Here is a 24243-nt window from a genome sequence, read left to right as displayed (position 1 = left end):
TGGATGTCTTCAAGTCCAACATAAACAAATTCCTGATGAACCGCCCCCTGAAGTAATGACACTTTATCAAATCTCCGATACTAACGAATATTGCAACACTATCCCACTGATTACTGTACACACAATAACCCTTATCCCTGAGTGGCTTCTGGGCCTTGATAAGTGGGGACCTCCATGTAAAAAAAAGAAAAAAAAAAAAAAATCGTACACAGTGACAACAATCCAACAAAGTCTGGTGGTATCATGAGATACTGCTGGGGTGCTCTGGGCTAGTCGTAATGATGCTTCAGCTCTGAAACTATGCCTGCAACCAGAGTCATCATCTGATGAAGGCTTTGTTGGAAGCAAATGCTGCTGTAAAAGCAAAAGTTTCTGCTGAAACTTTTTTTTTTTTTTTTTACATCCTGCCATGATCCACACATTATGATGTCATAAAGGATTTTCAATATCTTCTATATTTTAATAAATGGCACTTATTTGAATCTCATAAAACGAATAAAAAATGTTGATTATATTGAAGATTTCAGCTTTAAAAGATGGCTGCTATTGAAACAACATTATAACTAAATCTTATAGCAATTTCATTCAATTAATAATTTTAAAATACTGTAATAATAACATAACATTATTATGGTGTTTTTTTGCCATTAAATCAGGAATTAAACCAAAATCAGTTCTTGTCAAAAATTTCCCCATATCAAAAAGACAAAAAAAAATTATCATGTATGTATCCGTGATGAAACGAGGATGTCATATTCCAAAAATCACTAAATCGATCAATTAGTTTTATTTTTCACTAAGAAATTCAGATTTTATAAGTAACTAGCGGGGGTTACCTGGCATTGAAAAAAATCTCACACCACGATTCAAACCCAAAACGTTTAGATAATGACCCAACGCTCTAACCAACTGAGCTAACATGACGTACATGAAATTGTGTCAGTTCTTCAAATATTTAAACTAAATCAGGTTATGACGTCATGAGAGGACGGTTTTTGCTGACCTGTAGAAAAGTGCTGATTTCAGGGTGAAAAAATGAACGTTTTGGGCCAATTTTTTTATATTTGTCGGGCGAAGGATGGGGCTTTCATGAGACCAAATTTGTGAATTTTTGTTCTGTCTGCTGAAAGTTTTTAGCAGACACACAAACATACATTTTCGCTTATATATATATATAGATGAGGGACTGCCTTATATCGCCATCTTTAAACACCCCCCCAAAAAAAAACAAAGGGAGATAACTCAGCAATAATTCAAACTTGCGAAATCAGCCTTGCAATGCTGACGATTTCCCATTATTTACTTAAAATAGTTTTAAAATGATTTTCTTTATAAAAATAAAACTACTTGCTTAATTTATGTGAATTTTGGAATATGATCTTTTTGTATCATGATAAGTACGTACATCATATGGATTTTTTATTTTTGTTTTGAATATGATGTGAATGCTGAACCAACACCACAAATTGCCATAAAACTAGAATTTGGTTGAGATAATGTTTCAATGGCAGCCAGCTTAAGGCTCGAATCTTCAACTCAATTAGGGATTTTTATATTCAGCCCCCCCCCCAATCAACAGAGATTAAACCATTCCTGTAATTATGTGGTCCCTATTTATTTTGCAGTGGCAGTTTAGTTCTGTGCAGTTCTAGGAGATCCACTCTCCCACGCCTTGCCTTTTCTTTTTGAGAAGAGGTTAATTTATTGCTAATCGCCTGAGACACTCTTACCAGGAATACTGAAGGGGCTGCCCAGGCACTTATTGCAGGTCAGAGTGTCGAAGTTCTTGCAGTGAAAGAGAACTAAACATCTTCAAAATGTTTCAAAATGTATTTGAGGGATGAATAAATTTTCAAATATTTTATTGAATAATTTCTTTTATCTCACCTGTCTGTTTAAATGCGGAAGAGATGTTGCAAGCCTCTCTGCTTTATCATTATTTTCATGGCAAGTGCTCGTCTGAGCTCCAATCTATGCTCCCCCCTGCCAAACTTTCATAAGAAACTCATCTAGCTGAAAACACTATCAATAATTTCTCCTACTCTTTATCTGTACCTAAACCTAAACGTAGATTCCATGAACAAAGTTTCTTTCTTAGAACTGCACACCTGTGGAACTCTCTTCCATTTGCTTGCTTTCCGGCTGATTATAATATGGTCGTCTTCAAGTCCAACATAAACAAATTCTTGATGAGTCGTTACCCTTAAGTAATCCAATTTGGGTTATTCCAGCCCAATTCATCCAGCCCCGACACACCCCCTCTTGGATTTTTTTCATATTTACACCATACAAACTTTGGGTTAAAACTAAGAGAAATCTGCAATTTCAGCCCAGTTGGATTTCAGGAACATATTTTTTTTCACAGTTGGTTTCGGCCTGGAAATCAAAAATTGCTATCTCATGACGTAGAATTTTCGACCCCCGGCGTTTTACAAAATTTGCATTTTTGTTGCAAAAAATAAAGCTCTGGAGCTAAATATTCACACATATAAGGTTTTGAGGGCAAGGAATCCAAAAATCATGGTTAGAAAGATGGCAAATGAGAGGAAGTACCTTATTTTTACCATTTTAGGTGGTGCCGCAGCACTTTTTTAGAGCTTGTTTGGGGCGATATTTTATTGAGAAAAAAACATAACTGTGGTGCTTTGCCAGACTTCTCCTTTGGATTTTTAAAGTGACAATGGGTTGGAAATTACAAAAATCAAATAAAACCTTTTGGCATATTTGACATTTCCAGACACTAAAGCCTCAAAATTGGCATTTTTATAAAAATTTAAGGATTTTTTGGTGAATTTGGCAACAATCTAATCTTAAGTTATGATCAATATCTAGAGCTGAAAAAAGACTTGGATCGACCCATTATAGCCCATTTTCATAATATAATGTCAAATTACATCATATAAAAGGATATGGACCCCTACTTCACAGTCAAAATGGACAAAAAATACCCATACCCTCAGATTTGGCTGTAATTTGCTGTGCAGATAGACAATATAGAAACTAAGAAATCCTGAAAATTTGAGCATCTAATTCCAAGCGGTTTCCGATTTAGAGCATTTTTTGTTTTCGTTTTTGCTGCATAATGTGGCGCCCGGGATAAATTTTGTGATGTCATTTCTTTGAATATTTTCTGATTGAAAGATCCTATGGCTCTGAAAATTTGCACAGGTAAGTATTTTGACCCAAGGAATCCAAAAATGGCATCAGATTTGCTAAAAAGTGAATCCTTATAGAGATATTAAGGGTTTTTGGATTTTTTACCCACATGCCCCAAAATCCAATAAAAAAGGGTGTGGCTGATATGGTAATGCATTTTTTTTTTCATATATTTTTTCTAGACACAATAAATTACCGCTGGACCAAAAATGTTAAAAAGTTCTTGTTCCGTTCACTCACAGTTTCTGTTGAAAGTCAGGTCTATTTTCGATGATAATGAAAAATATTCCCTTCCCTATTAGATGTAATAATTAATTTAGACATTTGCTAAACTGACATCATACCTTAATTTTGGAATAAATTTGCAAGTAAGCCAGATACTAAAAAGTTCTGATAACAATTTCAACAATTTCACAGGCCTACAGTCTTCAAAATTAATTGATAAGGGTTGAAAACACCAAGTTATGATAAAAGTATGCTATTTTTTTAATAAGAAACTAGTAATAGGATGGTAAAAATCTTAAACTTTTAGTACTATCTCAATCCAACAATTTTTATTAGAAAACTTCTTCAGAAACATTTTAACCCTCAAAATACCACAGTATTTTGATCCAACTTTTAAAACTTTCGTCTATATCTTTCTGAAAATGCGATTTTTTGCTCAGATCTTCCAGCTTCCTGAATATTTTTAACCTATCATATAGTGTCAAAAAATCATAAATTTACAAAATAATTTTTTTCAGGGATGTCCTTGAGAGTAACCCCTATAAAATTCTTAAGAAATTCCAAAATAATAAAAGTGACCTGATCTAAATGAAATGATCTAAATTATTAGCCTAATTTCCAATTTCAAAAACGATTCTGAAAAAAAAATGTTAAACTTTTCCATAGCTGGTACTAAAAGATAAAATGAGGAATATTTATTTTTAAGCTACCAGTACAAATAAAACCTAATAACAGATATATGATGTGGATTTATTTTAGCTGTGTAGGAAAAAACAACAACCATAAAACATGACCTTTTGATTTCTATCCAGTCCTTCAGCATTGACAAATCTAACAAGAAGGTGCTAAAAGGTCTTAACTTTGGTTTTTAAGCTGCTGGCTATTTATTGGTTGAGGCTGCTCCCTGTTTACTGGTTTGTAAAACCAAATTCTCAATATATAACAGGGGGATGGGTGAAGATAAAAAGCAATAAAAATTAATTTTACTGAAACCGTTTTGCCAGTTGAGTTTGTCTTGGAACTGACAAGACCCACAAATACAGACTAGAAGATTGAAATTTCGTCAGTCACCATAAAAATGTAAGTTATATTTTAATCTAAATGTAGAATTTAAGTAGATATTTTTTACTATATAAAACTACTATTTATATTATTATTATTATTATTATTATTATTAATAATTTATTTTAAAATAAGTTTTCAGTAAAATTCTCTCTCATAAACAAGAGTGGTATTCTAACATTTTATTTTAAAAGATTACACATGAACACACTGAAAAAACTTGACAAAGAAATATATCAATTCTTTTAGAATTTATTCACATGTAAATTTAATTTAAAATAAGCCCTGTATTTCTTAGTTATTTAAGTATTTTCGGATAGTTAATAAAATAAATTTGGTATGTATGCAGAATATAAGCCGTGCTGAAATAATGTTATTTAGAAATTCATTTTTTTTTTTTTAAATGAGGAGGAGATGACATTTTATAACTTTTCTTCTTCCACCTAACAATTAAATAAACAAAAATGTTGTAAATTAAACTTGATCTTATCAAAAAATATCATGGTCCGCATTCTGCATGAGCACCAATAAATTTGTTATCGGAAATAAATTCTGGGCATTTTTGAGAATTATTCATTTATTTTGCAAGATGTGGCTTAAAGATTCCACTGGAATAAAAATCAAGCTACATTGCATCCATTCATCTGCTACTATAGAAATATAAGTGACCGTGAGCATATTAATTTGTAATAATATCTGGAAAAAAAATTGTTAATTGCTTTAAAAGTAAGAATGGTCATGGTATGGGAAATCAATTTTATGTTAAATTTAAATGCAAAACTCATCTCTCAATCTGCATGCTAAAATAATTATTGTTTTGGTTATGAAGGTCAGGTTATTATAATTTTTTATAAGTTTCCCATTAGTTTTTGATTTTGATGGTGATTAAAGCCTAAAGTTATTCTCCAAAACACATGTATTTTTACAAAAAAAAAAGTTATAATGAAAATGTTTACGAAAATTCTAAAACTTTGAAATTTAGCTATATTTTTGATTTTTCATATCTTTCTTCATAACTTTTTTTTCATGTGTGAAAATACATTTTTTTTTCTTTTGAAGATTATTTTAGACTTTAATCTTTCGAACACAATCAAAAACTACTCGGAGGCTTATAAAAGAAATTATGATAAGCCGGCTGTCATAACTGCACCCCATCAGTTTTTAGCGGCTAGGACGCATTTTGTCAACTTTGCCGTTTGTTTTGTCTTTCCGCGAAAGATAAGCGAACACAATAAAAATGCCAGAATTATATTCACTAAATTAACTATTAAAAACCCTGTTACATCCACATCGCATATACTTTTTATCTTTTGTTAATTTTATTAAATTTCATTATTCGTATTACCATCAGGACTTAAGGTTAGGAGGAAAGGGACGTGGTTTTACTGATTTTATGAAGTTTTATCAGTAACATTAACATGGCCAAGATTAAACAAACTTGGTAAGATGTTCTTTTTCACATCTTTTGCCTTGTCATAGAGGACAAAAGCATAAAATAAATAAATTATAAAAAAGGCACGTTTTATATTCTACGTTTGATTTAATTGACAATAAAGTTGATATTATTTTTCTTGAAAACCATTTTTTTTATAAACTTGTAAATAAACTGCATTTTCTAAAGGTTAAGAACGAATTTTCATGAAGTTTCAATTTCTGTTTTGTTTATTTTATGCAAGTAAATTAAATTTACACCTTATTTTGATGTTATTATGATCTAAAGTTTATTTTTACTAATAGTTTAAAAACAATAAATATTTATCAGTACCAGCAGTGGAAAATTAAGTTTAAAATGATATTAAAAGAATTGTTTTTGGAATCAGAAATTAGGTTAAAATTTTTCTGATTCCAATATCTCAAAAAGTTCTGATTCAGTTGAGTATTGCATATTCTGCTCATTGTGAATTATTATTTCACATCTTTCTTCCAGAGCAATAAATTAAGAATGTCTTCTGAACCAAGGAAACGAGAGGGAGGAGATACATCATTGATGACAAGTGCTCCTCAATGTTCTTTTGGATTACTAATGAAGAGTGCATGTCACCGCAATCTGAAGCCATCTTCAACACCAATAACTGCATTAGAGCATGATGTAAGAACTGTGCTCAAATTAAGAGCTGGTGTCACACTCACTGATGAAACCGTTGCTAACATTTGCAGGTATCACGAATTTCATTTGGGGCATTACTTTGAGAAAAAATATACAAAGTGCTGCAACATCTTTTTGAAGCACAAAAGAAAGGTAAAGGGTGATCGTGCTATCAAGTTAGACATGGCTGAGATGCTAAAGCAGAAGGGCTACCATGTTGTTCCTGGCTGGAAGCTTTGCCGTCACTGTGAAGTAGCTGCCAAGAAGTTAGAAGATACAAGTGAAACAGAAGGAAGTGACAACCAAGACCTTGAAAATGAGTCGCAAATTGAACAAAAGAGAGAGAAACTGAATGACAGTCTAATGATGTTTGATATATCCCCTATAAAAACCGGTAGAATGCAGAAGCACACAAAAATCAATATTGTCAGAGAGAAATTAGAAAGAAACTATGAAATGCAAGTAGAGGCAGCTGCCAAAGTCCTTAACATCTCTAGCCCTGAATTAGGAAGCCCTATTAGCAGCCAAACGAGTCAAACGGATTTAGTGGCAAAGGCAAAAGATTATGATTGTTTGTTGGATGCAATGAAGGACAAACTTGAGAATAAAGAAATGAAAACCAGTGAGAGGATCCAGTTGATGACTTTAGCTCCGGAAAGTTGGTCTCGAAAAGAGGTGTCTGAATATTTCAATGTCTCTGAATATATAGTACGTGAAGCACGGCAACTGAAAAAGGATCGAGGTATTCTTTCATTGCCACAGAAAAAGAAGGGGAGAGGTCTCTCAAAAGAGGTTATCAATTCTGTCTTGGCTTTCTATGAGGACAATGAATTTTCACGGTTAATGCTTGGAGGGAAAGATTTTGTGAGCATTGGTAATAAAGTTCATGTCCAGAAACGGCTCCTATTATGCAATCTTAAGGAGCTTTATGTAGCTTACAAAGAAAGCTATCCTGAACACAAAATAGGTCTTTCAAAGTTCTGTGAGCTCCGTCCAAAATGGTGCGTCACCGTCTTGACATCAGGTTCTCATTCAGTTTGTGTTTGCACCCACCATCAAAATACCAAATTGCTTGTTGACTGCTTTGTTTCAACTGTCAAGACTCAGCTCAGAAGGAAAGCTGAAGAATCCAGAGATGAGAGTGCTGCTAATGTACCAACTGAAAATCCCAATTTTAATATCACTTACAAAGATTTGATGGCCTTGGTAGTTTGCGACACCAATAGTCTTGAATGTATGGTCCACCGTTGTCCTAAATGCCCAGGTTTCCCTGCTCTAGAGAAGTATATCAGAGATAAATTTACTGAATTGGAAATTGACAGTGAGATGTCATATAGTCAGTGGGAGAGTGTGGATAGGACAATGCTACGGACACAGATGGCTGATGTAGATTACTTCATAGAGATATTGGTATACAATGTTGATAATCTAACGACCCATTCCTTCACAGCAAAGAGCCAAGCGCAGTATCTAAAAAAGAGAAGAGAAGAAATAACTGAGACCGAATGTATACTTCTCTTGGACTTTGCGGAAAATTATCACTACGTGGTGCAAGATGAGATCCAGGGATATCACTGGAACAAAGACCAGTGTACCATACATCCAGTGGTAATTTATTACAAAGATAACAATGGTAAACTTCAACAGATCTCATTATGCATCATTTCAGATGACCTTGAGCATGACACCTGTTTTGTGCATGAACTGCAAAGAATGGTGATGTTGTACATCAAAGAGAAATTTCCCTGGATCAAGAGTGTAGAGTACTTCAGCGATGGCTGTGCTGCCCAATATAAAAACTTCAAAGCATTTATTAACCTTTGCCATCACTCATCAGATTTTGGAATTGATGCAACTTGGGCATTTTTTGCAACTAGCCATGGCAAATCACCCTGTGATGGAATTGGTGGGGCTGTCAAACGCAAAGTTCTCCGTGCCAGCTTGCAAAGGCCAATAAAAGACCAAATACTCACTTTTCATGCTGTTGCAGACTTTTGCAGATCATCGATCACTGGTATCATGTTTCTAAAGATCGACAAAGAAGACATGGTTTCAGTTCGAGAGAAACTTCAAATGAGACTGGGAGATACTGTGCCTGGTACAAGGAGCTGTCACTATTTCAAACCAACTTCTCAGTTTACTATTCAGGGCAAGCAACTGAGTGCTGACACAACGATCTTTATCGACCATTCTTTCCTGGACATGCCTACGCCGCTAGATGAAACTCTGGAGTTGCTCAAATGCAATGACTACATTACTTGCATTTTTGATGGGTATTGGTGGTTAGCATTGATTGAGAGTGTCAACAGGGAAGAGAAAGATCTTACTTGCAAATTCCTGCATCCACATGGACCATCACATCAATTCCACTGGCCAACTAATAGGGATAGAGGCTATATTCCACTAAGCAAGGTCGTTATGAGAGTGCAGACCCCAAGTATTTCAGTGAATGGTAGAACATATTTCATCACCAAGGAGGAGAAAAATAAGACTCAGAACTATTTTGACAGATTAAGTCGATAGTTGGAGTTATAACAAATGTCTGTTTTATATTTGTTTGACAGTTTTTCTTATGATAAACTAGATTATGCATCAGTCTTTTATTTTCGACTATTTTTTTGTCCATTTTGACTGTGAAGTAGGGGTCCATATCCTTTTATATGATGTAATTTGACATTATATTATGAAAATGGGCTATAATGAGCCGATCCAAGTCTTTTTTCAGCTCTAGATATTGATCATAACTTAAGATTAGATTGTTGCCAAATTCACCAAAAAATCCTTAAATTTTTATAAAAATGCCAATTTTGAGGCTTTAGTGTCTGGAAATGTCAAATATGCCGAAAGGTTTTATTTGATTTTTGTAATTTCCAACCCATTGTCACTTTAAAAATCCAAAGGAGAAGTCTGGCAAAGCACCACAGTTATGTTTTTTTCTCAATAAAATATCGCCCCAAACAAGCTCTAAAAAAGTGCTGCGGCACCACCTAAAATGGTAAAAATAAGGTACTTCCTCTCATTTGCCATCTTTCTAACCATGATTTTTGGATTCCTTGCCCTCAAAACCTTATATGTGTGAATATTTAGCTCCAGAGCTTTATTTTTTGCAACAAAAATGCAAATTTTGTAAAACGCCGGGGGTCGAAAATTCTACGTCATGAGATAGCAATTTTTGATTTCCAGGCCGAAACCAACTGTGAAAAAAAATATGTTCCTGAAATCCAACTGGGCTGAAATTGCAGATTTCTCTTAGTTTTAACCCAAAGTTTGTATGGTGTAAATATGAAAAAAATCCAAGAGGGGGTGTGTCGGGGCTGGATGAATTGGGCTGGAATAACCCATTTACCAAATTTCCACTCCTAACAATTACTACAATGTCCCATTGACCACTATACACTTATTCACTCTTATCCTCACTCTTATCCTCGAGTGACCTCTGAGCCTTGATAAGTGGGGACTCCTTTGTAAAAAAAAAAAAAAAAAAAAATCGAAAAATTGGCTAAAAACATTAATTCCTTCACTCTCAACCGGGCACTTTTCTACAAGGAGGGGGAGGGGGTTTCTGCCAATATTTTCAAAAGTCATCCCCTCTTTTCGATTGACTAGCCTTAATTTAAACCTTCACCACTTCCAGTTTAGCAATGGACGCAACGGCAAAGACGTCACTTTTTTTTTTCCTCACATTTTCTTCCTTCGCGGTACGGGTTCGAGCCTGCCTGCCTACAACCACAATTTAAATAAAAAGTGTTTTTATGTTGTTTTAAAGTCTTATTTACATTTTTACTGTTGCCTTGGGAGTCTTGTAAACTGAACATGGCACCAGATTTTACTCGATGTGTCGCCTCGATAATCACCCCAAAAATAATTAAACATCGAGTGTAGTCTGAAACCATATTGAAAGACATCCTAAGAAAAAAAAAGTTAATCAAAGTGCTTTAAAATACTTAAAAAATATATTATTCGAGTAGATAGAAAAGTAATTTTTATTGCCTTTAGTAACAGTTATATTTAATTTTTTTTATTTATTTGTTGGCTATCCTTGAAAAGGAGCCAAAAAATGGATTTACATTTTAATTAACATCTGAATTTACAACACTGAAAATGCTGCTGTGAAACCTGACATAGTTATATGGAATAAGAGTTGCAACCTTGGTTGAAGTGAGTGCCCCTAATGATGGAGGTCTGAACAGAGCTGAAAGGGAAAAACAGACCAAATATCAAGGTCTCATGATATGAAGAAAAACTGGAATCTTAGGAAGATATCAATCATACCAGTTATTATAGGCGCCACAGGGCTTATGAAGAAGAACCTGAAGTCCTACCTAACTAATATTCCTGGTGAACCAAGTGCAAAAGAAATCCAGACAATTGCACTTAAGGGAACAACAAGGATAATAAAAAGAGCTCTTGGTTGGTTTCAATAAAAAACAGGGAAATGTTGGCAGCTGGTTTGGCTGCCCCATACCCAGCGTTACAATCTTCAAAGGAAGAAAATTAAAAAAAACAAAAACAAACTGGCCAAGCAAATTATTAACGAGTGTTAGTCATTTTCTAGAAGTTTCTTTTAGTTTGTATCCAAACGACATTTTAAGTAAATAAAAATATGTAAAAATGAGAATAAGTGGTGGTGGAGGGGGGGGGCATTATTTTATTATGAAATTATACTAGATTAACCGATGTGTTAAAAACTAATAAAAAGTAAATGCCCTTAAATACAACCACTCCTTGTGCAATGAAAGGAACATTACTGCCTAAAATAAAAAGGAAAGGATGGGCAGTTGTTAAATACAATAGAAAAAAAAAGGCGCAAAAATTAAATTTATGACAAATGTAATCAAATGTAAGAAAGTGACTTTTCTACCTGATACATGGATAAGTTTTTTTGTGTGTATTAACTTATTTTAAAGTGTTTTTTTAATTTTTATTTTGAAACAAAAATAATGTTATACAGCGTGGATAATCGCTAAAGTGTCGAAAACTAAACAAAATACTGGTAGAAAGTCATTCAATAAATGTCACTAATCATGTGAAAATGTAGTGTTCTACCTATATTTTGTTTAATTTTCGATTTTTGAGCCAATATTGAGGATCGACATGGACGTTATAGAACGATCATTTTTTTTTTATATAATTCTAACTTAGACTCGACACTAATTTTGTTTTCAAATAAATAAAATAAAAAAAAAACACTTTAAAATAATTAGAAAAATTTTTTTTTTTAATTATTCATGTAGATAGAAGAGAAACTTTGGTAACATTTGCTGTACATTTTTTTTTTCACCTCTTTGTTGATAAAGAGGTGAAACATATTTCCCTAAAACACTGCCAAAAATCACATAACCGGGAGTACTTCTAGACATTCTATAGCAAAGGCTGATGGGAGTTAAGTTTTACCTGGGAGTTTGTTTGCATAGGCACAAATTTACACGCCAAATTCAATTTCAGTTTGAATTTATTTATGTAAAGACGTGTCTATCAAAAACTAATGGGAAAACCTTTTCCGTGCCTATTCAACCACAGAAAGGTATTCATTCTAATGGAACTAATGGTAAAAAAAAAAAACAAAAAAAAACACAAAAAAAAAAAAAAAAACAATAGTTAATTTGATTAGCCCATCATGAGATGGGGGGGGGTCATTTTACATTAAATTTATATATGAATATATATGTGTGAAACATGAAATATATATATGAACCTGATCTCTCCCCCTAAATTTGAAGGGTCTTAGTGTGTGCACAATTTTTTTATGTCCGGCAAAGGCTTTTGGAGTGGGGGTCACTAATTCTTAAAACTTTATATGCTCCCTAGATTAGAATACCTCCAATTTACGAAAGGAGGTCGCATGTATCTTTTATTTGAGCGATTTTTACACGCTATTTCTTACTCTCAGCGGGTTTCTTTGGCTTTTTCGCATAAAAGTAAAACTGAGTCAAAAAAAAAAAAAAAAAAAAAAAAGAAAAAAGAAGAGTCGCTGGCCTCCAGTTGTCGAAGGCAATCAGCTTTAATCACTGTGGGGAATACTCTTCATATCAGACAATTGCTATTCATTAAGACACTACCAGAGCTCCCCATTCTTGGGGGATCTGAGTTCCCCCAGCACTGTGGAAAGAACTGGCTTGCAGCCAAACATAAGTGTGGGATTTCATTTCTTCTCCTGCATTAACTCATTTACTTTCTGCATGCCAACTTTTTCATCGTTAAATTAGAATGCTTTTCACTTCCTGTCCAGTCATGGCCGAATGGTAAGATGTCAGGTTTTATTCACCTTTACGTCAAGGCTTTGGGTTCGAGCCTACCTGCCTACTACAAATTTTTTTTTTTCTCAACACTTACAAACACTTGGGCAACACCAGGCACCCATGTTAGTTTTAAATAAATTACATTTATAAAAAATTGCTGAACAACTTCAATTCTTTTTGTTTTGAATCAACCAATCACAATTTTAAATAAACTTACAGAACTAATTTATGCCAATGTGTCAGCGAATTTACGGGTTTAAAAAAGTGGTTTTCTCCACATATTTATCCACAATATGTAAATTGAGCTTAACAGAAACTGACGTAAATATAGCAGGTCATATCACTAAAAGTCACGTGGCCTACCAACATCACAGATGAAGTCCTACATTCACAAATCCACGCTACTGATTATTACGAAAGATTGTAATTTTCCGTTTCAATTTGTAAAGAAATTAGCGATGAATTCATAAAACTGGTGCAAGAGTGATTTATTTTATTTTCCAAGAGATAAAAAATTATATTTGGATATGTACAATTAAATGGAAGCATGTTTTTAAAGTTCTGAATTTATTTTTTTCAGATGATTGTTTAAATTACTTGTATTGATCAAACTATTGTTCTCATTTTGAGTTTCATTTGTGCCATTTCAGTCGGATTGTCCTTCGACCATCTTCAGGCATGTCTATTGTTTCCAAACAACTAACATGCCTGATCCCAAATATCTACGGAGCCAGTAACTTTTTTTCTTTTCTTTTCCAAACAACCAACAACATGCCTGAAGACGGTCGAAGAACAATCCGACTGAAATGATGCACAAATGACAATGGTCCAATCAAAACAATGCAAACAAGCAATAGTTGAAAAGTATCGTCAGGCATCAATTACAAATTGTTTCTTTCTACGTTTCAGACTTTCAAATTATATTAACAGAAAATGGCATTCAAGGTTGTAAAAGTTTTCCATGATTGTTTGTATCGGTGATCTTTTAAACAAACGCATTTCAGGTGAAAACATTAGTGTTGGGATGATTAATCGGAATCTGGAATCGGAAAAATCGGAACTTTTTGGGGGATATCAGAATCGGCATTGGAATCGGAAATATTTGTGCTGATGTCAAAAATGATTCTTTTAATTCTGTTTTTCAGTTTAAATTTTAAAATGAATTACGTTAAAATTCTGATTGTTTATATTATTTGTATAGACCAAACTATTTTTCTCATTTTGAGTGCTATTTATGCAACATTTCCGTCAAATTGTCCTTCGACCTTCATCAAACATGTCAGTTGTTGTTTGAAAAAGAAAACAGGAAAGTTATTGGCTCTGAAGATATTTTCATATTTCTGTGAGTCACTCTCCATGTTTCGATCATTCTCACCCCTTTTTTAAATTTTACTCACAACTAATAAATACGATAATGTAACACATGGTTATCTCCATGGTTACAGTTTCCATTTCATTTCCGGTTACCCCTTCCCCACGTTAAGGTTTTTCTTCTACATAACGTTTTTGTTTAGAAAATTCCTACTTAACATCCGAAATGAGAGGGGGGACTTCCCTTATCTATTTTGTACTTTCATCCAACGTTTTAACAAAAGGATACTGTAAAATTTCAACTGAAAACAAAACCACAACCGGAAGTAAAGTGGAAACTTAAATTATAAAGATAATGTCAAGGGTGTTAGTTCCATATAGAAATGTTGATTTAATTTGAATAAAATAAAATATGCATCAAGTGTGCTTAAAAACCAAATCACAACGTAATATTAGGAAAATTAAAAAAATATTTTGTTTGAAATTTATAACAAATATATTTTGGAGCTAAACTCCATCTTCAGTATGTTGTTTTCTTTCTTTTTTTCTTATTTGTCATGTTGTAAAGTTGAAGAAAAGTCTGTAACAAGAAAACATACTGACGATGGAGTATACCTCTGAAATATATTTATGTGATAAATTTCAAACAAGTAAAATATTTGCTTATTTTCCTAATATTACATTGTGAATTGGCTTTCAAGTGCACTTGATGCGTATTTTATTGTAAAGAAACTTTTTTTCCTTTTTGTTTTGAAAAATAGGATAATTTGTAATTATTTTTTTAAAAAATGTCTTTTTAAGAAAAAATAAAGATGAGAAACATTTTTAATGCCTACAGACTTGTTTGCTTCATATCGCCCACAAACCCTATTTAGTGACATTACCTAAAGTTTTACGTAAACATTTTCAGTATAGAATTCAACAGTGCCCGATACTTAACTAGAGTGAACACGATACTGATAGAAATGGACATTATGTTTACCTTCGGCAACCTTGTAACTCGTTTCTTTATTTTGTCATCTCATTCCATGGGCGAGGTTTGTGACAAAGGGAGAAGAATTGCCGTTTTCTGGCTAGGAAACTACTCCATATCACTTATAATGGGCAAGTTTTTGACCTTGAAGTAGTACTTTTGATAGATATTCACTTGGTTTAATATTTTCTTTTAAAATAATGACTTTTGAAGGTTTTCAGGTATGCTGAAAACGAATATCGTATTTAAATTTTCCATAAAAAAGTAGTTTTCCAGATATTAAGCAATCTAATACCTTATGTTATAAGGGGTGGCTGGTGTTGTACACACAAGTGCACGCCAAAAATAGGTGTGCGCTTACGCGTACAACAATAGCCACTAATTATGACATAAGTGGTTAAGATTGCTTAATATCTGGAAAACTACTTATTTACAAAAAAATTTAAATATAGTATTCGTTTTTAGCATACCCGAAAACCTATAAAAGTCACCATTTTAAAGGAAAATGTTAAGGCGGAAACTAAAATATTTACTGTATTTTTTAATGGCTTCATGCCTTGTCTGGAGTGCTTTCCATGAACAAAAAAATAAACCAAATAAATGTCACAGCGATATTTATTTGATGGATTACTACCAGTATTTTTACTTATTTTCGAGTTTTGAGCGATTCTCGGGACTTCAAACATCATGTTGTCATTTTTGTTGTTTAAATTTAAGAGCTCAACACTACTTGCATTTCAAACTTAAAATACAAAGAACTTATCTAGCTAAGTATAACTTATCTTGCCTTTGGTAACAGTTTTTGTTTTTCTGAATAATTTTTCATTCTATTGTAAACCATATGCATATAAACTATAAAAATATATTTATGGCAATTAAGCTAAACAGAGGTTTCCGAGTTGCATTATCGTAAGGAATCAAAGTTTTGGGGATTTTGCAGTATAAACAAAACAAAATAGCAAAATAAATAAATACTTCCAAAATAAACTATTAAAGTTTTTTTTAAAAATAATAGAAATATTATTTTTTATTTAAAAAAAGAAAAAGAAAAGTGTTTACAAAGTGCATGCGCGCGCTCATGCAGCCATTTTTCTACATAATGAAATGAATCGAATTTTACGAGTAAAATTTTTTTTCAATTTTTTCAATTTAAAAATCTATCAAAATTTTTCTATTGGTTCAATTTTTAAGATATTTTCAGGTTTAGTGTGAAATTTTATGCTCTTTCCAATAACCTGAATATAACATTCTAAACAAAAGTTTTTTTTAAATTCACCCCCCCCATTTTGAAATGTCTATTAAAAAGAAAACCATTAATTTTCTCATCTAAAGTTTATATATCACAAATTGAAGATAAAAAATCAAATAAAATAATCTAATTTAAAACAAAAGCAAAGGAATAGTTATGTGCAAATTTACCTGAAAAGTCAAAAATTTTAAACCTTTTTAAAAAAAAACAAAAAAAAATAACCACATTGATTCTTTTTTTTTTTTTTTTTTTTTTTTTTTAAGTGGGACCTACTATTTTGAAAATACTGTCCTGTAAAAATTGAACACCTACAGTTTTTTCTATTTCATTCAATGTTTTTTTTTTTTTTTTTTTTTTTTTTTTTAGATTTTTGAAAAAAAAAAAAAAAAAAAAAAAAAACTCATTGCATAAAAAAGAAATAAAATATTTTAAATTAAAAGCTCCTGTAATTCTTTAAGAGAATAATAAGAAAGAAATGGAAAATTTGTCAGCTGGTTTTTTTTTTTGGTTTTTATTTTTACATGGAGTTCACCACTTATCAAGGCCCAATGGCCACTCGGGGATAAGGGTTCTTGTGTGTACAGTAATCAATGGGATAGTGTAGTAATAGTATTGGAGAATTGATAAGGTGTCATTACTTGGGGGGGGGCGGTTCATTAGGAATTTGTTTGTGTTGGACTTGAAGACATCCAGATTGAAGTCGGAGGGAAACAGGCAAGGGGAACAGAGTTCCACAGGCGTGCAGTTCTAAGAAAGAAACTTTGTTCATGGAATCTACGTTTTGATTTAGGCACAGATAAGGAGTGGGGAAAATTATTGACGGTGGTTTCAGCTAGTCGGGTGTTTTTTGAAAAAGATTGACGAGGGGGGGGACCAGAGAATGGAGCTCAGACGAGCACTTGCCATGGAAATAATCATAGAACAAAGACAGGCTCGCTACGTCTCTTCTGTGAAAAAGAGGTTGAAGGGTAGAGAAAAGGGCAACCCCCACCAAGCCACGAAGTCTATTTTGTACTCTGTGAAGGCAGGATAGGCTGTTTTCAGCAGCTCCTGCCCACATGATGCAGCAGTACTCCATCTTTGGACATACTTGGATCTTATATAGATAGAGAATTGCATCATTAGTGAGATATCTTGTGGAGCGGTAGAAGGATCCAATTATTTTCCCAGCGACCTTGGCCACAGACTTGATGTATGTGTTCCATTTAAGATCAGGAGTAAAGGTCAAACCCAGAAGCTTATCAAAACATGGGGCCTCCCCTAGACGAAAGCCATCCATTTCAATTGATGCCAGATGGGGATCAGAGCGTTTATGATGTAGAGATAGGAGCTTGGTCTTAGATGCATTAAAGGTAACCAGCCACCTCTTTCCCCACTGAACCACGCGCTCAAGATCAGAGGAGAGAGAATCAGAGAGAACATCATCATTTACGGCCTTTGATGTGTTGCCATAGATGGTCGTGTCATCAGCATAGATGTCAACGAAGGATTTTAGTATGTGTTTTGGGAGATCATTGATGTAGATCAGGAAGAGAGTTGGGCCCAGTATGGACCCCTGAGGGACTCCAGCATTAATACTGTGGGCCTCTGATTTCTGCCCATCAACCACTACTCTTATGAGCCTATCAGAGAGAAATGAATGATTGAGAAAACATTTCCAGTTATACCGTAGTTGGAAATCTTGTGTAGTAGGCCTTTATGCCAAACCTTATCGAAGGCCTTGGATATGTCGAGAGCAATTGCCCTAGAAATGAAGCCTTTGTCGAGAGATTCGCTAATCCTATGAGATATAACCGTTAGCACATCTGCTGTAGATCTAGCAGAACGGAAACCATATTGCGTGTCGCTAAGAAGGTTATTTCTGCTGAGGTGGTTGACTTCTTCTCTATTTATTGTGGATTCCAGCAACTTACTCATGACACACAGGAGACTTATTGGTCTGTACTGAGAGGGGGATGACTTATCACCTGAATTCTTAAATACAGGGCATACTGATGAGGTTTTCCAGGGTGTTGGGAAGCACTTCTCCTTAAGGCAACGTTTAAACAGTTTGGAAAGTATGGAGGCAAGTTCTGGTTGTAATTTTTTTAACACTATAATTGGAATACCGTCGGGACCAGTTGCTTTACTGGAGTCAAGGTTCTTGATTAGCTTGGCGACCTCACGCACATATATTTGTATGTTACCTAGCGTGTTGTCTGTTATAGGAGGGAATATGGGGAGTTGTTTTTAAAAGTAAACTTAATGATTCAACTGATGAGTGAAATGTGATCATTTTTCAAATACGGTGACACATGACTAATTTGATTGTTGACAGCAAACACATGTCAGAAATTCAAAGGGGAGATAAGACACATCAGCACCTCAAATGTTTGTTCCTTTATATAGTTACTAGCGGGGGAGGGGGGGAGGTACCCGGCGTTGCCGGGTGTTTCGAGGTGTGTTAAAAAAAAAAAAAAAGAAAGTTGGCCGGGTAAAAGAAAAAAAGTTTTAGTAGGTAGATAGGCTTGAACCCCAAAGCTTTGACGCGAAGGTGGAAACGAAAGGGAAAAAAAGCCAGACACCTAACCATCTCGACCACGAGTGGGGAGGAACTGATAAGCGCGTTAAATGAAGGTTTATAAAGTGAAATAAACAGGTGTGAGGAATGGTGTGAGGTCTGACCTAGTTTTGCGCTGCAAGCCAGATCATTCACTTTTCCAAGACGTGGCGAGCTGGTAAAAGTCGGGCAAATTAAATACACACGTGACCCCCCCGTTGTTAAGTCGTAGATATTATGATTTAGACGCGATATAAAAAGTTTTAAGGAGCGAGCCGACCGAGATTCACTGTGAAAAAAGCCTTTTTTCAGACATACACAAAAAGTGAACACACATACACATTTTCGCTTTTATATATATACTAGCGAGGGGTACCCGGCGTTGCCCGGGTGTTTTTCGGGGTATGTGAAAAAAACCCGAAGCGTTGACGACGCGCAGTTGGAAAATAGTAAAATGTTAAAACAAACAAACAGGTGCGCGTTTTTGATTGACGTGACGGCGATAGGTATTCAGCAGTTACGATTTTGTGCGGGACAGTTTTGAATAAATTGGTTTGTTTGTTTTTAAAAACCCGCTCCCTGTTTATTAGGAGGAGCGAAATGAAAGCTACAGTCTGATATGATGAAGTCGACATTGAACAAACGTTACTTCGCTCTCTTGAGACAACTGGCTTTTGGCCTGTGGTTAGAGTAGAGTTTCACTTTTTTTTTTATACCGAAAACCGAATGTAATGCGTGCCGATGCGGGAAATGTGGAATAATTAACGTTTGAAAGTCAATAAAATTAAATAGACAGGCGAGCTCCGTGGATAACTCTGAGATATTACAATTTATAGATGATATAAAAAGTTTTAAGAAGTTGTGAAGCGAGCAAGCGCTTCTTTGAAAGAAGCCTTTCATGGACATCAAGAAAAGCGAACATACATACACACATACATTTTCGCTTTATATATATATATATATATATATATATATATATATATATGAGAGAGAGAGAGATTACAGGAATTACTTTTGATATATATTTGGTCTAATGTGTTGTTTTTACGTTTTTGAAATAATTAATTATGGCATTTTCAGCCTTTGTATTTCTTAACTGGAAGCAAGAGAGACAACTCCGTTTGTGAACCTCTCATATGACGATTTTAAATTGCATTTTTTTTTTAATCCTTGTTTAAAGAAATTTTATTTAAAAAGTACATGGAATATAAAATATAAACAATGAAGAATATAAGCACCCACTGATTATTTTTTATAGGTAAGTGATTTTTTTAAATTTATATATATTTTTATATTCGAAGTTAAAATTTGTTGATTTTCTTGAAATCTTTTTTAAAGAAAACCCAATTAAAACAAATAATGTATATTTTTCTATTAAACGTTCTATTATTTTAAAATTTGGTCTTTGCTCCTTTTATTGAAAACAAATTAGGGTTTAAATTACATTTTTCAAGTAGTTATAAGCTTCGAAATACTGAGTCTAATTATTAACATTTTTATCACTCATTTTTAATGGCGACATTTGACACTGCTTAAGTTACTCGTTTATCTAGCTGGAAAAGTTTTGTATTTTAAAGCGTCTATTCAATTTGAAACACAAGTAGCGCTTAGAACAAAGAAGGTTGACATCAGATGTTTATCGAGGAAATCTTAATCGCTTAAATCATGAAAATAAAACAAAATACTGTTAGAAATTCACTCAATAAATGTCACGGTAACACTTACTGGGTGGATTTCTATCAGTATTTTATTTATTTTTAGAGTTTGGAGCTATTATTGACACTTTGAAGACGGCATGTTCTTTGCTGTCGGTTTAACTTACCAACTCGGCACTACTATCTTTTCGAACTGAATAAAAGCTTTAAAATACGTTACAACAAAAAATGGTGGCAAACCTGAAGAATCTTGCCCCCCCCCATGTATATTTTTTATTTTGGTATTTTTTTTTAATTTTTCAGCGGATTATGATCGAATGAACATTAGTTTACTAGATTATAAAGAAAAAAAATGAAAACGTCAATATTTAAGTATTTGTAGGGGTGCTCAGTTTCTAATGCAACGTTATAGGGAAGAAGCGACACCACCCATTTTAGAACCACTAGACGTTTTTAAGCCAAATTTTGCGAATTGAGCCTTTTTTAAATTTTGCTTTCTTCGATTATTTTATATATAGTTATCTCCAAATTTTGTTGCCCAACATTTACAATTTTACGATTTTTTTCTAATATGCGCGAAAAAAAAACATGGCAACCAGTGAAAACAATTCGAAGTACACACCCGAATACACTTAAAAGGCAAGCCTTTAGTTGGTATTCTAGTGCACATTCAAAAATAACCGTAACCCTTATCCTTGAGTGGCCTCTGGGCCTTGATAATGTGGTGATGCCTTTGTAAAAAAAAAAAAAACTATATGAAATAATAGGAGAAAGCGAAATAAAAAAAAAAAGAAAAGCTGAATTACTTTTAAAAAGGCTAAATTCGCGAAATTTGGCATAAAAACATTGAATGGTTCTAAAATGGGTGATCGCTGATCGATTTACTAAAAACGTTGCATTAAAAACTGAGCACCCTTACAAATATTGACCTTTTTTTGTTTTTTTTATAATCTGGTAGACTAGTGTTCATTCGATAATAATATGCTGAAAAAAAAAAAAACAACAAAAAAACGAAAAAAACAAAAAACAAAAACAAAAATAAAATAATAGGAGGGGGCAAGATTCTTCAGGTCCGCTAGTACGGTACTTATGCCATCGTGCTGAAATAATATTTAGAAAGCCATTCTTAACATGGGGAGGGTGTTTTTTTTTCTCAACTATTCTGTACTTTCACCTAACAATTTAATAATTAAAAAAAATAAGATATCGTCAAACTTAATTTTAACTTGAAAATACTATTTTTTAAAAATAGCACGTGACCCAAAATACTTCTGAAGGTAGGTAGAAGAGTAACTTTTCTCGCCTTCGGTAACATTTATTGGTGCTAATTTTTTAAATCGTATTTCCAAATTTAATTAAAGTTTCATGACATGTTTTTTTTTTTATTCAATTGTAATGTTAAAGCACAGAATAGGTACAAAACACGGTAAAACTATACAAACACCGTGACAGCGAATTAACCCTACCCCTAACCCCTAACCCTAACCCTAAACCTAACCCTAAACCTAACCCTAACCCTAACGCTGTCACGGTGTTTGTATAATAATACCCAAAACACCTCCCCTCCCCATGTTAAGAATGTCTTTAATAATAACGTTATTTCAGCTCGGATGAATAAGTGCATGCATGAGTACCAATTTATTTATTATATATTTGGTTTTTGTAAAAATATATATATATATATAAAGTAAGCTACACAGAGGCTTCCGCGTTTCATCCACCACCATTCAAATGAAATTTATTGAATCAATTTTTTTTATAATGTAAGAAATATTAATTAATTAAATTTCAATCGATTTAGTTGTTATGCAAATTTTCAACGTCCAAAATTATATTTTTTTAAGGAAAAAAAAAAAAAAAAGAAAAAGATGTCATTTTTTTCTACACATTTCGACGTTTTGAGGATTTCTGCAGTTTTTGTTTTCTCTCACTGAATTGTTTTTTGTTATTGTTTAGAGTTTTTTTAACATTAAAGCTAGCAAAACAAAACAAAACAAAAAAACAATCGACATCAAATTAAATTTCTTTTTTATGAATAATTTCTTAAATTGCAAAGTCATTTTTTTTTTTAAATACGAATTTGGGACGCTGAAAACGTACATGAACCAACTTGGCCACTTTTTTTTGTGTCCATTAAAATAAACAACACGCGATTGAAATAAGGATTCATTTTTCACTCTAATAAAAACGAAAAACCTTATCCTTAAAATCTAATCCACCCATAAATACAAAATATTCACATATTGAAGAGACAATTAAAAAAATAAATAAATAAAATAAACCATTTATAAAAAGAAGAAAAAAAAACTAAAGCGATGACTCGTTAAGAAAATAATAGACACAACCCCACTTGATCGTAAATTTGTCGTTCATGGCGAGAAGAAACGACCAGAAATCGTAGATTTATTAATGTTTTGAAATCTGTTTTTAAAGTAATTTACCTTGCGGCTAGCACCACCAAAAGACTGGACAGGTCCTCGGCGAAATTCGCCTTCAAAGCTGTACATATTTAAAGTGTGGAAAGGCAGGTCTAAAATCGAGCGAGATTGATACAAAAATCTTACAAGGAAAACATCCCTTCCTTATACTGATTGAGTTGCACATAAAAGATGGCGAAACGAAACGTTTTCGATGAAACGAAATTCTGCTATTAACTAATCATTATAAATCTGTTGTATTTCTTTCTCAGTATAAAAAAAAATATTAACAAAAATATTTTTGTTTCTATATGTAAAATTTACAGTTTGAAATATAATGAATTTAAGATATTCTAAAATAACGTGTGTTTTTTTATTGTTTAATTTTATATTTTCTTAAACGATGGTTATTTATAAAAAACGGAAGAAAAACAATAATAAGTAAAGTAACGCAAGGGAGATAATTAGGAGCAGCTGATTTTTATTTCCCAGCTCACAACACAAAAGCTACTTAGTGGTGAACCCTTAAGAGGGACCTGCACCACTCTTTTCGACCGGCAAACCTGCGTATCTGTTACATTTTTAGAAATAGGTCTTCTTTTTATTAACTCATTTTTTTTTTGCATTGTATAAATTTCGTATTTTACATTTTCTTTTTAAACTCACGTTCACCCCTAACAAGTCATATCGCCTAGGAAAGATTAACAAGATATTGGTTTACTTTACATTTAAACTTCTGCATATCAGTACAGTCAGGGAATCAGGTAGCAGGAAGGGAATTTCAAAGTCTAGCTGTCCAAGGGAAGAAACTATTAAGAGTAGAAAGCTTTCTGGCATCTAGAGACCTCAACAGTGAAGGGGTGTGATTTTTTTGTTAAGCGTGTTTGATGGGAATATGTATGTAGAGGGGGCACAAGTGCAACGAGTTCATCAGAACACATTCCATTAAAATATTTGTAAAACAGGCACAGAGATGAAACATTGCGGCGAGTCAGAAACTACTGGGCTCTTGTCAGCACCATTCTCCTTCATGACTGTGAGACTTGGCCTGTGGTCCTGGATATGACCTAAAACTATATCCGATGGTGAGGCCCCACCTTGCGGGCCTTAGGGAGTGTGGAGCCACCCTTTAATTGCCATTGCTCCCAGGTCCACTCTGACCCGGAGTGGTAATACCTATTAGGGTCCCAACTATGGGTTAAATAGAATCTAACTTTAAAAAAAACAAATATACTCCATTAAAAATAAATCGTTCCTCAAAATAACTAGATTCGGCATTAAATAACCTGAAAAAGGTTGATATGCGATAAAACAAAAACAACCAAACCAAC

General features: G+C 33.4%; 1 protein-coding gene across 2 annotated transcripts in view; it reads right to left on the bottom strand.

Moving 5' to 3' along the window:
• LOC145287735 (ubiquitin-protein ligase E3C-like) overlaps positions 1-24243 on the bottom strand; it is a 113353-nt gene that overhangs the window by 73251 nt on the left and 15859 nt on the right. The window contains exon 1 of one of the 2 annotated variants that reach the window (XM_080135498.1): positions 22937-23109. The exons of the other annotated variant lie outside the window; for it this stretch is intronic. Within the exon in view, the coding sequence (XP_079991624.1) occupies positions 22937-23002 (66 nt within the window). The 5' untranslated portion in view covers positions 23003-23109. Of the gene's footprint in view, positions 1-22936; positions 23110-24243 lie in introns of those variants that run through there. 2 annotated transcript variants of the gene reach the window in all.

This window comes from Euprymna scolopes, chromosome 11, assembly GCF_053919585.1.
Source record: "Euprymna scolopes isolate OS-2025 chromosome 11, ASM5391958v1, whole genome shotgun sequence".
Taxonomy (NCBI): domain Eukaryota; kingdom Metazoa; phylum Mollusca; class Cephalopoda; order Sepiida; family Sepiolidae; genus Euprymna; species Euprymna scolopes.
This window is presented reverse-complemented; position numbering and strand designations above follow the sequence as displayed.